General features: G+C 35.7%; 2 protein-coding genes across 2 annotated transcripts in view; both read right to left on the reverse strand.

Annotated features, from left to right (window-relative positions):
- LOC108677955 overlaps nt 1–6,933 on the reverse strand; it is an 18,808-nt gene extending 11,875 nt beyond the window's left edge. Inside the window, exons 1-8 of the mRNA XM_018166274.2 lie at nt 6,727–6,933; nt 6,185–6,281; nt 5,489–5,587; nt 4,940–5,015; nt 3,843–3,939; nt 2,695–2,861; nt 2,339–2,388; nt 1,814–1,980 (exon numbers count right to left, since the gene is read on the reverse strand). Of these exons, the coding sequence (XP_018021763.1) occupies nt 1,814–1,980; nt 2,339–2,388; nt 2,695–2,861; nt 3,843–3,939; nt 4,940–5,015; nt 5,489–5,587; nt 6,185–6,281; nt 6,727–6,916 (943 nt within the window). The 5' untranslated portion in view covers nt 6,917–6,933. The remainder of the gene's footprint in view (nt 1–1,813; nt 1,981–2,338; nt 2,389–2,694; nt 2,862–3,842; nt 3,940–4,939; nt 5,016–5,488; nt 5,588–6,184; nt 6,282–6,726) is intronic.
- A 216-nt stretch (nt 6,934–7,149) lies between these two features.
- The window catches only part of LOC108677953, a 59,310-nt gene continuing 49,841 nt past the window's right edge, over nt 7,150–16,618 (reverse strand). Inside the window, exons 2-9 of the mRNA XM_018166271.1 lie at nt 14,974–15,165; nt 14,439–14,636; nt 13,336–13,442; nt 11,001–11,145; nt 8,968–9,032; nt 8,318–8,432; nt 8,083–8,192; nt 7,150–7,350 (exon numbers count right to left, since the gene is read on the reverse strand). Of these exons, the coding sequence (XP_018021760.1) occupies nt 7,150–7,350; nt 8,083–8,192; nt 8,318–8,432; nt 8,968–9,032; nt 11,001–11,145; nt 13,336–13,442; nt 14,439–14,636; nt 14,974–15,165 (1,133 nt within the window). The remainder of the gene's footprint in view (nt 7,351–8,082; nt 8,193–8,317; nt 8,433–8,967; nt 9,033–11,000; nt 11,146–13,335; nt 13,443–14,438; nt 14,637–14,973; nt 15,166–16,618) is intronic.

Consider the following 16,618-nt stretch of genomic DNA (forward strand, 5'->3'; position numbering starts at 1 on the left):
GTGCTGCCTCATGTTGCCCTATTATTAAGTCTAATGGTTTAATTTTCTACATGCATCCCAATAAAAAATTAAATTTTGGGTGTATATCGTGAAAGCTTTCATTTATTTTTAAAATATATGTATAAACCGATTTTTTCTTTGAATTATTTATTCCGGCGTTGTAATTTCTGAAAACAATTTTTTTCGTCTGCGAATTTGTAGAAATTCAATTCTGAAACAATTTGTAGAAATTTACAGAAAAAATATAGGAATAGGAAATGTAGGGAAAATTACGAAGGCCATGTGAGCCGCAAAAGCGCAGCATGAAGCAGAACTTATCCCACAAGAATTAAACACCGGCAACGCTCACTAGAATATCCGGTCCTTGTAGCGTCACCATTTAATTCTACGCTCACCATAAGTTGAAGTAATTGTGCTGGCTAATATGCCTAGAAGTGCATTGCTGAGCACTCGTTAAAAGGCGAGGAATGTCCACACGAGCGAAAGAAAGGGAAGCATCAGATACGAAAGGGAGGCATAAGATAAGAAAGGGAAGCATCAGTTAAGAAAGAGAAACATCTGAAAGAAAGAAAGAAAGAGAAAGGGAAAGTAAATTTCGCTGTTTCCAGCGAAATTTCTCAGTTTTATTGTCTTTTTTATTTGGAATGAATTTTTAAATGGTATCACTGCCCGTTCAAGCTTTTCATGGTTTTAATATCATTGTATTTGGAGGTAGTATAAATATATTTTTCTAATTTGACACTTTATTTAATTTTTTCATTTTTGTGTACCCATAATATATTGCTTCTATGCAGTCATTGTTGGCACAGCGCCTTATGTGGGTCATTCAAAGTTATTCGTACGGTAATACCAGTACAGCAAAGAGGGAAGCTTATAATACTGTACTGTAATACCAGTACAGCAAAGAGGGGAGCTAATCATACTGTACTGTAATACCAGTAAAGCGAAAAAGGGAGCTAATTGAGTTGGTAAATTCAGAATCACCGATGGGTATAATTAATGGTAATGCCTGCTCATATTATTATGTCTTCCATTAAACGAAATTTTTGACAAAAGGAGACAATCGTTAAAAAGGAAAACTTTTTCAGTAGTCATGAACTCGCGGCAAAAATAGTTTGTTTCCGTTGGTAATTAAATATTTCGGCGGTTAAGTATTGGAATAATTGCAAATAATTTCAAAACATTTAGCACACAACGCAGCACAACATCAATAATAGCTTTACCAAATTAAAGCATTAATGCAAAATCATTAGTTCCAGAAATAAGTGAAACGTAACTGGTTAACCCGTGGTTTTTTGGGCCTCATAATTCCTGTAATTTTGTATCCTTGTTATCCCATATCCCGTCATAGATAATCAAATTAATGTGATTAATTAATGATAAATCATAATGGTATCATGATATCATAAAATTAATGGTAATCAAATCAATCAAATTAATTCTTAAATAACATAAGAACAATTTCAAACACCTTTTTTGTGAGACGTGACTCCCATTTTACTCCTGTTTTAAATCTGTAAAAAATTTATTTGAGTCTATTAAATTGAATTTACGTCTATCAATTGAAATATTAAATTTTTGGTCCAATGTTTTCCTATTCTTCTATTAAGAAATTTCAGGCCTAGGCATTACCCAACACGATACGCACCCCAAAAGTCAGCTGTCCGATATTTGTGGTGCCACACACAAGTAAAACACATAAAAAGAATAATTTTAAGAAAAAAATGCATGTAAGATAAAAACACTTGGCGTGTTGGAGTAATGCTCAAAAATACTCAAAAATACATTTAAGATAATTCACATTGCCCCTCACCAATAACTCCGGGCCATTGACACACGCCACCTCCCCCCGCGGTGTCGTTGATGAGGGCTACTGAGGTGGTGTTCCCAGAGGGCAATGCTAGGGCAACATAGGGGGAAGCGTTCCCTCCCCAGCCCACCGCGTCAGGATATAGCCCCCCAGCAGTGTAGTCCCCAGTCCTGGGGGAATTCAGTTAGTGCGTTTGTTGTTGTACTACAATCAGCAGGTTATTTAAAAATTTTACAGGAATCCTGTCTCAATTAAACCTGTTTTTGAAACCTCGCGCTTTAAATCTCTGAATTCAAAATTTACGCCAAAAATAAATTTGTATTAATCATATTACGTCAGGAACTTTGTATATAGAACAAAAACGCAAAAAATTGTGCCTTGAAACCTTGAGCGTCACCGTATTACAGCATGTGAAGCCGTTGCTTATAAAAAAATATAAACAATATCTCAGAATTGTTTAAGTGGCGAAGGCACGCACTTTTCTTGAAGATTTTTTTTTCAAATTCTTATAAATCTTACGCAGCTCACCTGCTGTTGATGCCCAAGAAGAATGGTTGCGTGCCTGATGAGCCAGTGTCCTATGAATAATTGTGGGAAGATGTTTTAAGGTTAAAAGCGAAAGGTGCATTGGCCACTCATTATGTAACTTAATTCATCATCACACATCATGTATTATGTGCATGATGAGTTGTGTGAGTAACCTTGCGCTATCCTGAGCTGAGCTACCGTGAGAACTCTCTCAAAACACGTCGAAAAAGCCATGTTTACCAATGCAATGCAATTATTTTGATAACGAGTACAAAGAGAAAGCCTAAATTTCACCGCAATTCAACGCGAACAATGCTTCAACATTACAGCATTATGGTTTATCTAAATTATGTCACCTTCAGCGCGGTTACAAGTCGGCTGAGGACCGAGGCAGAGTTCGGGTAGGCGAGGCTGGAACCGTTGGCGTTACATGCAGACTCAGCGGCCTCGAGGGTAACTGAACTGGTGGTTATGGGCAAGTAGCATGCCCCATCTACCTTCTTGTACCCATCGGGGCAGTAAGCTGTCAACATGAAGAAGATGTTAGCGAATGATGTTTGTCATGAAATGTTCTACTCAAGTCTCATTTGATTGATTTGTAGAAGGAGTTAAACGTAGAGTTTTGCAGTCAAACGGCCTTTTTTGGATATAGTCTGCATTGAAATGACTTATATAAAAACACAACTAAAAGTAAACTCGTATAAATTCATTTAAATTAACATATTAATTGCATCTATGGTATAATTCTGTAAAATTTTTCTCCGGGAGATTGACGAAGAGAGAATTCTTGCCAGGAAATTGTGGTGAGGTGATGATGATAGTCGTATGATGAATAAAAGCTTAATTAAAGCCACTAAAAAATTCATCTATTTGGATGACTCAGATCAACGAAATTTGGGCAGTAAATTATAATAATCATATCATTATATACATAGGGTCTTAAATGTTTTTAGCTCCCTTTTAAAAATTCTTGCCCCTGTTTATAAATATTTTCGGTTTGACCTCGAGCTAACTTACAAAAATTATTCGTAGTAGAAATAAAAACGTAGTCAGAGAGAATGTATTATGAGGTGGATTGCGCATGCGGAATGAATCTTTTTTCCTAGAGATGAAAATTATGCATTTTATATCAGGTAATCGTTAGCAGTTATTTCAAGAGTTAAAACAAATAATCTCAGACAGGGTGCGCGAGGTATGTTGGCTTACGATAATACGATAACTATTCAAGGATTTGTTTCAAAATGTTTCCAACGTGCTGATCCTTTCAATCAATTCTTATCGTATACGTTTATATAAATCTAATGCTCTCATTACATTTCCTCAATGATTAATTCTATGGAAAAAGAAATAATCAATTTGAGGCTCTTGTCATGATCAAATGCAATACGTATTGATCATACATATGCTGGTTCCATTTGTTCATTGTTTTTGTGCCTTAGACATCTAAAAATTTTGTTTCGGGGATTTATAAGCCGATATTACGAATGAATTATTGTCAACGCACCAGGCCGCTGACAGGCGTAGTGGAGCGGGGAGTTGCAGGTCACTGGGTACGCGTTGCCTCCTTGCTGTGCTGCTAGGCACTTGTTGGTCCCCATCAGCTGATGACAGAGGTGACAAAATTGCAAATTAATAATTAAAGGTGCATTGCCCAGGTTTGTAATTTTTTGGCAATTTTGCAACCCTGTTATCCCAAATCATTTATCTCCGTAATCTTTAATTATTTTAATAATGATGTGAATGATATTTTTATTAAGCAATGACTTAAAAACACATTCTACATAGGAGCTAGGACTCCCATTTTACTCCCATTTCAAAGTAATTAAAAAGATTTTTGCCTCTTTGAAATTAAATTTGTATTTACTAATAGCATAATCAAATTTTAAATTTTTATACATTCCTTTCCTCCCCTTACTATAATCCATTCATATTCTCAAAATTAAAAATGAAATTTCAGTAGCAGTTAAAATCCCAATACGGTGAGTATCCAGGATACACGCCCATTATCCACCCTATATATTTATGGTGCCAGGTTTCCAACCTTTTCAACAATCAATGAGAAATCAATGTACTATCTAGCTAGCATATTATCAACTAGCATATTATATTACAGAAGTAAATTTTTATTTTAGGGTTGAGATATAAATATAATTGATATACACATTTTTTCAACAATCATCACAAAAATTATTTGGGACAAAATAAGAAAGCACGCAATTCTCACCAGTATTGTTGCTGATAATTTCCCTACTTCTATTAAAGTGAAGCGTTATGGCTGCTACACATGACTTATTGCAGTTAAATCCTTTAAAAACATCCTACACACGATGCAATTTTATAAGAAGACTCTAATAAATATTACCATCTAGAGGACCATCAAGTATTTTAGTATTTATATGCGAGGAGACGCTCTAACGAATTTTCATATTAAACTCGTTTAGATTAAATTCAATGAGTCTTTTTAAAATAAAATGAAATATTTTACTATTAGGCACATTTAAGTGAACATTTTAGTTTACATACATCAATATTCCATAAATTAACATTATTATGATCGTTATTAGACATGATGAATGTTAACGAAGAATTGCCTTCACGCACATTACAGGAGTTGCCGTCGGTGCAGTTGATGTTTGCCATCGTCAGGTTCAGCACTGGGTATGTCATGGAGCGACCCCTGGGCACGAGAATAATTCATTATTGATAAATTTAATACGAGAATTAATGTTATGTCACGAATATTAAACTGTAATATGAATTAATCGAATAAATAATTATTCTTTAGCAATTCATTCAGGATTTATTCACATCATTTAAAATTTTAAGAGTTGTATAATGTCAATAAATTGGGTACAATTAATTTATTTTATACCATCACTGTAACGCAGAAGTAAACGTATATAATAGTAACAATTTTTTTGAACAAAAATTAATTATGCCCCTAATCTCGTTAACTAAATTATTCAGTTATTCAATTTCTTTTCAATTTCGAATCATACAAAAATAAAAACCATCGCCTGAAATCTTTGTAAATTAAAAAAAAGGAATGATGGCAATTATTGACTTACAAATAGACTAATACGATTGGATAATTTAATTGAAAATATAAAATTGAAATAAATAAATTAAAAAAAAGAGATTGTAACGCACATGGTAGAGTGTGACGTGTAGTATTTCACGTTGGGTGCCGCCGGCGTCAGGTCCATCCCGTCCACTAACATCGCGACGCTAGCGTTCAGCTCCAAGCATCTGACGGTCAATTCAATTAAACTTATAGATTTGGAGTATAGTATAATAGTATTAGATTCTCCGTTAGTATTAATATTATCTAATATTAATACATCTAATAGTATTAGATTTTCGATTAAAATAAATAAAAAATACATAATTGATGTACCTGGGATACATTAGTTAAATTAGCAAAGTCTTAGGCATCTGACAGGAGATTCATTAGCTATATTAGCGTAGCTCAGGCATCTGACGAAGAGACATACTGTATCAGTTAAATTCTTCACTCGAAATGTTTTTCTATTATTCAAAAATGATCCCAACCTGGAGAAACATTTGATTTCTACGAAATAATCAAATAACCACGACAGTTTTGGTAAATTTCGTTACTAATTTTCAATGTAAATTTGAGTGTCAGACTGGTTGAATCCTGTGAACTTTAATTTATTATGAAGCTGATTTCCATATAATGGTGAAGCACACAATTCAGTCGTGTTTCAAGAATTAAATGATTTCAAAAAGCTCTAAATATATAGTTTATATGCCTCATTACAGAGCTGCAATAATCAAGCCAGAGAAGAACCTTTTGACTATTTATAGTGCATCAATGAGACTCACTTTACAGCCGCCTGATGCAAACCGGTGACGTTTGTGTCTGAGAAGTAGTAGCATCGTTCCTCATCGTAACTAGGGTGAAATTTATCCGGGCAGTGAACTACGAAAAGAAGCACGTTAATTAATCAATTAGGTGCCATATGAAGGTAATATTTATTTGATGAAGGAAAATGATAAGAAATGATGGTATAAAACTACAACAGAATGAAAGAAGAACTATGAGTCTTTGAAGACTCATATCAACTCATAGGAGAAAATTTCAATTGCGAAATTTAGAGTTAGTCAGATTAAATTTATCTGCCGACACTTTTCAGGGAAACATTCGATTCTAAAAGTAATCAAGATGAGTTATATTTATTTTAAAACTAACAATACCTTCTCACAAGAGCGCACATTATCGAGATTTAGATTTCAAATTTTTCCATACATGAAGCACCAATCAAAAATTTATTTTTTGTTGGAACTTTCCTGCAGTTATTCGAAATCAATGTTCATTAAAGCAAATGATCTTGATATGAAAATAATATTTATCATAAAATGCTCACTGTTGCAAGGCAGGCTGATGGTATCGTTCCATTGTAAGACCGTTCCATTCTTCTGGCAGAGCAAAGTGCCGCTGGATGTATCTGTTATGTTCTCAAGCATGAACTCGCCGATGCAGTGCCACTTGACGATGGAGGTCTCGTTCCTGTACAGCGTCCACGTGCCGTTAGTTGTGGTCCAGTAGGGCTCCATGCCAACCACCGGAGGGCACGCAAACCCTATAAATAATTACAAAATTAAAAATATATTATATAGACATACATATATACTAACATATAACAAACTTTGAGTCATAATATCAGCTTACAACACAAAACGACGCTGCTGTTGAATCCTATACCCTATACCCAACACCATCCCACTGAATAACTTCATTCCACGCCGTACTTCGGTCACACCACACCAGACAATTTGACGGTGCATAACTACACAATCAAACACATTAAAACACAGAATTTCAACAGCATCTCAGCCACATAACACCCCACAACAGCTCCACAACCCGCAGCTTGCGACGTCACAGCCCCACAACCCACAGCCCCACAACACATGCGCATCCTGACAGACGTGACCGCGCCTTTGCTGGCCAGAGGCTGCCATATCATTGACGAGTTGGTCAGCAGGCACTGCAATAACATTGCTTCATTAACTCATTTTTAATACTTATCATAAAATAAATTGTTTGTAGTGTCTGGTATAATAAATTATAATTCAAAATCTCATGTGCCAAGATAAAATGTTTAATGGGATCGTACTTTTTCAGGGATAAGATATTAAGGACCAAAACTTGGAATGCAATCCATAAGAAAAATCGTATTTCGAAACAGGCTTGGAACTTGCATCGCCTTGAAGGCAAACTTTCATAAACCCAGCTTACGACACCGATCATTGTTGGAAATATTAAATAATATGTCAGGAATAACACTCAATGATTGCATGAAAGTAAAAATACTTTAATAAATCACCACGTGGTCCCCAAACGTGGTCCCCACACACGCACGTGGTCCCCACACTAGTACGTGGTCCCCACACGTGCACGTGGTCCCCACATGCGCACGTGGTCCCCACGCGCACACGTGGTCCCAACACGCGCACGTGGTCCACACACGCGCACGTGGTTCCCATGCGCACACGTGGTCCCCACGCGAGCACGTGGTCCCCACACGTGCACGTGGTCCCCATGCGCACACGTGGTCCCCACACGCGCACGTGGTCCCCACACACGCACGTGGTCCCCACATGCACAAGTAATCCCTACACGCACACGTGGTCCCCACACGCACACGTGGTCCCCACACGCGCCCGTGGTCCCCACAGCGCATGTGGTCCCCATTCACGCGCACGTGGTCCCCACTCACCCCGTCCTCCTCCGTGATGAGGGCGTCCCGGTCGGCCAGGTCCCCCCACCACCCGATGTTGGTCGTGTCCCGGTTGAAGCCCATGTGCACGTGGGGACATAGCCCGTCCCCTGGCGAATATGTGAATTAAATATATACATGCGATGATATAATAAACCTTTAAATATATATTAGAGCCTCATGCCATCGAACGAATCTGATAATGTTGCATGGCTTAATGCTATTTTTCAATTACCGGCATTGCCATGGTAGGTTCCCAAGGACTGGATGGGGTACTTGTCGATCACCGAGCCCAGGGTGAAGTTCCCGTAAGATGCAAAGTACTCCACAGTCCCCACCTGCAGGATCACCTGGGACGAGATAAAGTTTGTGTATTTTTTGCATGAAACTCATAAGAAATTATATGAATGATAATGTATCTTCAATTTTTCGGGTAAGATGCAGGGGTTTTATAATGCTACGATGATCGCATTAACGACGCCCGACAAGTAATGTAACATTTTTAATATTTGATATATAAATCTGAAAATTATTCCACGGTAAATTAGCTTATATTTGTCGATATATTCAGAATCAATCCCTAATATATTTGTAATATATCAATATCTAATGATTTACATTTCAGGTGCGTCAACATAATGCTTAGCTTACAGTTTAGTTTGTTCTATCCTCTCTAATTATTATTCGAAAAATACGAATATATAAAAAAATTATCAAATAGCTATGAAAATGCAAGTTTTCATCATTGTTGCAGTCATAATCTTTGCATTATAAATTCATTGCATTTTCTTAACATTTCCAATGTCTATGCATCTATCTGTAAGTTTTATATATTATTCACTGTATATAGCGCACAAAACATTGAAGACTATAACATTTGAGTACCTCCAGAACGTGAGGGCGGAGAGTTCCATTGAGTTCCCGGGTGAGGGCGCTTACGTGTCTCAGGCCTGGCGACGGGAAAACGCTTATGTATTGCATTGGCATGGGGTAATTTATAGAAATATAATGGAATGGTTAGGGTAATTTTGAGTAATATAAAGGTGAGTTTAAGATAATTTTGGCCAATATCAATGCGAAGTATGGAATATTTCTTAGCGATATTAGGGCAAAATATTAGATAACTTTTATCAATAACAAGGCAAAGAATTGGGTAGTTTTAGGCTATAACAAGGCGAGGTATAGGGTAATGTTAGCAATAACAAAGCGAGGTAGGGTCTAATTTGTAGAAAATATATCTAGGCGAGGTGTGGTCAAATTATTAGCAATATTAATGTGAGTTATTGTATAATTCTAATCGATATTAAGGCGAGGTGTGATATAATCTGTAACAATGTCAGTGCGAGGTATTGGTTCTTAGCAGTATTGAATCGAAGTATGATGTAAATCTTAACAATATCTGGGCGCTGTGTGGGATAATTTAGAACAAAATCAAGACGAACTACGGATAATTTTTAACAATATCAAAGCAGGGTATCGGCAATTCTATCGGAAAATCCATCACAAAAAAGAGAGTTCTGTAATTATCTTTGAAAAAATAATATAAATTGTTTGGTGCTAAGTGACAAATTTAAAGCAAGTTACGAAACGATTGTGGTGTTATGCTCGTACTTGGCAAAATCAAGGCAAATTTTGGTGTTATGCTCCTACATGGCAAAATCATGGCAAATTTTGGTGTTATGCTTCTACATGGCAAATCAAGGAAAATTTTGGTGTTATGCTCCTACATGGCAAAATCAAGGCAAATTTTGGTGTTATGCTTCTACATGGCAAAATCAAGGCAAATTTTGGTGTTATGCTCGTACTTGGCAAAGGCAATTCTTCAGAGGTGATTGTTCGTTGATAATCGTTTGGCATGGCACTTTGACAGGGTTTAGCATAGAAGATTTAAATGGTTTGGTATGGAAGATGAAAGTGGATTGGATTACAAGATTGAAATAGCTTGGCATAGAAGATCAAACCAATTTACTGAAAAATCTAAACAAATTGTCGATGTTGAAATTAATGCAACGTTTCAAAATTGGTAAATTGTAAAATGCGTTTATCCCTGTTTCGTCTGAAGTGAAATATTTCAACATTAGTAATCACTGAAAATGTTGTACAATTTACGGTTGACTTGCATTGATTATTAGCAAAAATAAAATAAATACGACTTTCTTCTGAGTTATGCTGGAATTTATTGTTATTAAGGTTGTTTTGAGTGATGCATAATTGTTTGTTAGTCATTATCTGAAGTCTGACTGCTAATTTATCAAGGTTTGGCGAGGTAAGACGCATTCTCAAATCTGTCAAGCACAGCCGTACGTACAATAGTAGTGGCTCTTAATTGTACGAATTACGGACTGTACTAATTGTGCAAGCCTTCTCTTAAATTCAACACGGAAAATTGCTGATAAACTCGTGTTACACTGCAATGCAATTCTAATGCGCTTTTCTAATTAACGTATGATATTGTTTTGTAACTACGATAAATGAATAGTACCTTTAGAGATGGTGGCTGTGTAATTTTTGAATGCGATCGAAATCTGATCACTCATCTGGTATACGATTTCTCATTTATTTTTAATTATATTTCATGAAATATTACAAATTATTCCTAGCATTTGCAGTTTAATTCATCATAAAATGTCGACTTTATGCCAGCATTTTCCTATCAGCTCATCTCACGGTGAAATTTATCGTCACATTTTTGCTGTTATAAGTTGAAAATTTCTCAATATATATCGCGGGTTCTTTATTAGCGTACTATACGCAATATCAAAATTCATTTATAAAGAAACTCTACTATGGATAAGTGAAAATAGATTTAAATATTAAAATTTAAATATTTAAAATTTAAATAAATAGATAAAAAATAATGAACAACAATGCATAGATATATAATCAACTCAAGTCGTGTGAACGTAGCATGTTCTCACCCATGAACAGCGTGCTTGGGTCGGTGGCATTGAAGCCAGTCTCCCACTGAGAGCCTGTGGCGTCAACGAAGTTCGAGGCGTTGTTGCTGAGAATTCTGGTCCAGTGGCCGCCCGCCGTGTCGTTCAGTGAAAGCTCGCAGTACACCTGGACAAGTTAAGGGGGGCAACATGTTAAGTTAAGAAACGTGATAAATTATTAAGTGCAAATTGAGCTATGTAACATATTAAGTAACAAGTTGAGTTGAGTAATATGTTATGTCAAGTAATAGGTTTATTCATGTAACATATTAAGTAACAACTTAAGTTAAGAAACAAGTTAAGTTTATTAACAAGTTAGGTTGAGTAACAAGTCAAGTAACAAAATAAGTTGAATAACAAATTAAGTTGAGTAACAAGTTAAGTTGAGTAACAAGTTAAAGGGACTTTTCCGGTAAAAAAATAACTTTCTTATTTACGGACTGATCGTTTTGAAACTTGGTACACATATGTAAAACAGAAATCGATGACTTTTTTGTTCGTATGAATTTTTCGTAAGAAATGAAAAAAACGTGAAATTGATAGAAAACGGCTAAAAAAGGGGGTACTGAAGAAATCTATCTCCTCATTCATTAAACATGCTAAGACATCGAGAGACGTATCATTCGATTTGTAACAAACATTTCTAAATTCCATCCGACCATTTTTTTAATTTCGAATTTGTTCGGGTGGGAGGGGGAATTTTCCCAAATTTTCCCCAAAATTGCAAATTTTCCCCTACCCTGACCCCCTTTTTCCAATATATAATCCAAACTATAACGAAACCGAAAAAAATAATCGGATGGTTTCTAGAAAGTTTTCTTACAAATCGAATGGTATATCTCTCATTGCTGTAGCTTGAAAATCATAGGAGGAGATAGATTTCTAAGGCGCAAATTTTAAATTTTTCAGGAGGGCCGAAAAACTGAAATTTGTCATCATTGAAGATATAAGTTTTACTTGCACTTCGACAGCTGTCGTGAACGAATAAATTAACGCACAAAAGTGGGTTTGAGCTCATTAAATGCGCATCTTTTGGACCTTTTAAATGTCTGGATTCATAACAAGATGAGCAAAGTAATATGACAAGTTAATACAAGTAACATAACATGGTTACTTCAGTAACATAATAAGTTGAAACACGCGCACTATACATTGTGTATTATACGCAATATACATTTACAATCACCTAGAAATTTCGCAATTGCATCAAGGCATGAATCAGTAACGGGAATTCCTGTTGCGTTCCGGAGCAAGGAATTACGTTTTATAAATTGTCGCAAACATATAGTGTTTTGAAATTAATTATGACTCAGCACAAAATTTTTGCCTACCCAAAATTATATATTGAATATTGCTTTCCTTAGATATAGCACCACATTACTACTGATTAACTATCATTCGTGAGCAGTGACTAGCGTTTAAATATAATTGGAGGGTTCACTAATATACGTAGTAGTTATCCATTTTACGGTCACTAATTACCGCCGTTTCATCCACTAGTTAGAAATGAATGTCGTCGAATGCTATAAGGCAGAGGATTGTTCGTTACATCCTAATGCACTTATAATTATAATTATCGATCATTAATAATTAGGAAAATAATCAATACCGACTACTTGAATAAAATTATTAACATTAATTAAACGTTATTCCAACGTCTTTTTTCTTGATGGAACGTTGTGGTCAAAGTAATCATTTCTATGCAATTCGTCACATTAATGCTGGAGCTAAATGCTGAAGTATTTTTTTTATGCTCGCTGCACCTTAATATGCTTTTTGAGCACTAAATCAATAGCGAACTCATACTAAAAATAAGAGAACTTATTAGCTGTAATCATCTATATGCAGCACGTCACATTTAGGAAGGAGTTAAATGGTAGATCCAATGTTCAGTTCACCATGCCTTAATGCATTCACCGAACACAGTAAGTCAAGACTGAATACTAATTATATTCAAGGTATAAGTAGTAATAATCATCATTCAGTTCGTCACCTTGACGCTGGCGTCGTATGTTTGGCCGGTAGGGACGACGATGTAGAAGTCAGACCTGTTGAAGCCGAGCTGTTCCACTTCATGACAGTCACGCGGTATCGGATTCGCTGCACCTTAATGCACTTTTCGAACACTAAATCAATACCGAACTCTTATTAAAAATAAGATAACTTATTAGCTGTAATCATCTCTAGGCAGCACGTCACATTTAGAAAGGAGTTAAATGCTTAACCCTAATGCATTCATCGAATAAAGACAGTCAATACCGAATACTAATTATATATAAGGTATAAGCAGTAACAATATAATCATTCAGTTCGTCACCTTGACGCTGGCGTCGTACGTTTGGCCGGTAGGGACGACGATGTAGAAGTCAGACCTGTTGAATCCGAGCTCTTCCACTTCGTGACAGTCACGCGGTATCGGACAAGCTGCGTGAGCGCAGTAATAACGTTTTTTAATTTAATAACGTAGTAATAACGTTTATTAACTGCATTCATATTATTAAATTATCGTTTATTTAGATAACCCTCACAATAATTATTAAATTTGCACGATTTTCAATTACAGTGACCAAAAACGGACAATGTATTTCAAAAAAATATAATTATGCTTCTTTTTTTGGGGGTATTTTAATTTTGCGATACTTTTTTTGTTGTCTGAATTCAGACAATGTTCATGATGAATTTCGAAAAGTTTTACGAAGAATTTAACGAACGACCAAGAACCCGGAAAATTAATCGATGAGGAAATCATACTACTATTCATTAATTGCAGAATCACTGAATTGAATGCATTGAAGTACATATACGAACATCGTCATTTCCATAAATTTAAGTTGTTTTACGTTCCAAAGTAATGGAGCATTGACAAAAACTTCAATGTCGAGCAACATGCTGTGGTTCAAGCACTGACTCATTGTTCATGTTCTAGTTGCTATAGAGGAACATTTGACGAGGTCTAGAGATTGTTGAAGTAATAACTGAAATAAATTCGCAGTTTTTCAGAATTAATTTCAAGCGATTTTTATTCCAAGCTTCACTAAAGACGGTCTAAAATGCTGTTGTTCGGATATTTCACAAAGACTGTTGGTTAATGACAACGTGGTGTGAACTAGTCGAGGCTTAGACGAGAGATATACACGATTATATTATAATCACTGGGAGCTATGGCGGGAACCAATGGAAAGCGTAAGGTCTCTACATGTGTAAATTGAAAATAATTTCCGATATGTTAAATTTGATGTGTGTTCCAAGCATTTAATTAATTAAATTATTAAAAGGTGAATTCTACGTAATCGAATTATTGTGTAAACTTCAGACGATGTTAAATAGAGTAGCCTAAAATTATAGCGTAAGCTACTGAGTCTAGATTAAAATTGCGTGAAACAATTCTGAAATAATGTTATTTAAATTTTAGATGATTACCTTGATCACACAGGTCCATGATGGGGGTCCATGTCCCAGCTCGGCACTGGGTCAGCCTTCTAGGTTCGCCCGAGAGCCACTTGAGGGTTTCATTCGCGCATTTTAGTGTAGCGAAATTGGTGTCTCTTTTGTCAACTACCATAGAGGTGTCGTCGGGCGAGAACGAAGAAGGAGTGCAAGCTCCTACATCGGTCATAGCTGAGGGAAAATGGCACGAATGCGTTAAGTAACAAATACCATTGAAAATAAATAATAACAACATATAAAAATAATTGACTAATTAATGAGAGACCCGATGAAATAGTAATGTGCTATATTGGATAAGAATATATAATGATTTGAAAAGCATGGTAAACTATCAATAAAATCAGATAAATTGATGAACTAGTAGGGACTACTTCAATGGTATGTACTGTACATTATTAGGAAAAATTATGTTCAGTGACTCGCGAACGTAGCGCAAGTGTAGTAATAAGTCAAATAGAAGTGTATAAGTTCAATAGTAATGAAATTGTTAGGCCTTTAGACTACTGACTGCAGGTGATGCCAGTGGTGTTCTGCCACCTGCCGTCCACACAGTACACCACGACGGCCGAGTCTCCGGTGTTGAACTGCTTGCTGTCGCAGGTATAGACGATCATCTCACCATCCACGGCCAACGTACTGGTCGCCGACGCCATTGTCGGCAGCGGGTCCGTGCATTTCGCGTCCGATACCTTGGCGCTGGCTGAGGAAATAAAAAGTTTACTCAAATGAGGAAAAAGTGATTAGAATTTCCCGAATCATGAATCGAAGAACAACGAGAAACATATATATCGATTCCCTTGCACTGTCTGACTATTGAATTTTGCCTATGGCAAGTATTAATGGCCGTTATAGTATATTGTCAAAATAGTTGATCGAGAAATATTTCGTGACTTGCAATGTAACAACGAATTTTTCTTTTGCTGAACAGTGGATTGATGTGACAACGTATGATGAACGGGCATCCCTTCTTTTTTATCAGTCAATTGTGTCAGGTACAATATAAATTGCCCGAAATCTAGTGCTTATAGGAAGATTTTAATTTTAAAATTGTTACCATAATTTAATGCAAATGTGGCATTAGAAAGCTATCAAGCAAAGATCGCTTATCGCAATTACGCGTTAATGAAGAGAACATGCACGATTTGGTTTCACTGAATCGCGGAGAATGTGCTACTTCAAAATCAAAAAGGCATTTTATTATGTACTGATACATATATAGGAGGGCAGTGCCACCTCAATATTAATTTGAAATACTGTGTAGATTGGATGTTGTATATATCCAGGGAAGTGGATTTCTTGAATATTCCGTTTAAAATTTCATTCCGTTATTAAACCACATTATTTTCTAGATTCCTATAGTTGATATTACGTACGCGGGTAAAAACAATGTCGTGAGTGAAAAAAACCGTAATGTACCAGCTTCAAAATTATATATCTAATTACTGGAGCACAGGGTCATTAAGATTAATGAGTGAAGTGTCAACTTTAAAAAAGAAAAAAAAATTAAAATAGCGTTATATATAAATTAATTTGAGTTTTCTTTAGTTTAAATTGTTTTTAATTGAGAATTAAACTTTAGATGCAATAAAAAAAATTAATTTCGCCACGGAGCTTGATGTGAAAATTTAGGCCTAGTTTGTGAATATTACATCAGTCAAAAGTACATCACGTGTCGAAATAAACGCACTGCGTTGACTCACAATTAGATGCCCCAATTTATGTGACTAGATTTTATCGCCGACATTAAAAAGATATCAATTTTTTCAATTTGAATGTCAAAAAATAACATTTTCTGTCCCTCACCGAGCACTGAACATTTGACCTCAGGTTGTTTCAATGATTCTGGCCAGCTGCAAACTTTTGCTATTTACGCAGGTAAAAGTCTTGATTTAAAAGAATAATTATAATTGTATTTTTCAGATAAACTAACTTCCAAACACACTTAGTCATTCATTTTAATGGTCTCGGGCACGAACGAATGAATAATTGTAAATCTTTAATCTTCCCTGAATATCAAGTCTATTTAATATTGAAGCAATGGAATGAAAAATTATTATAAAAATCAACAATATGCACATGAATATATCGCAAACTTAATGCCAATAATCATAACTTAGAAAAAGTTGATTATTATAATGAAATACGGGCTCCAC

This window comes from Hyalella azteca, unplaced genomic scaffold, assembly GCF_000764305.2.
Source record: "Hyalella azteca isolate HAZT.00-mixed unplaced genomic scaffold, Hazt_2.0.2 contig1556, whole genome shotgun sequence".
Classification (NCBI taxonomy): Eukaryota; Metazoa; Arthropoda; class Malacostraca; order Amphipoda; family Hyalellidae; genus Hyalella; species Hyalella azteca.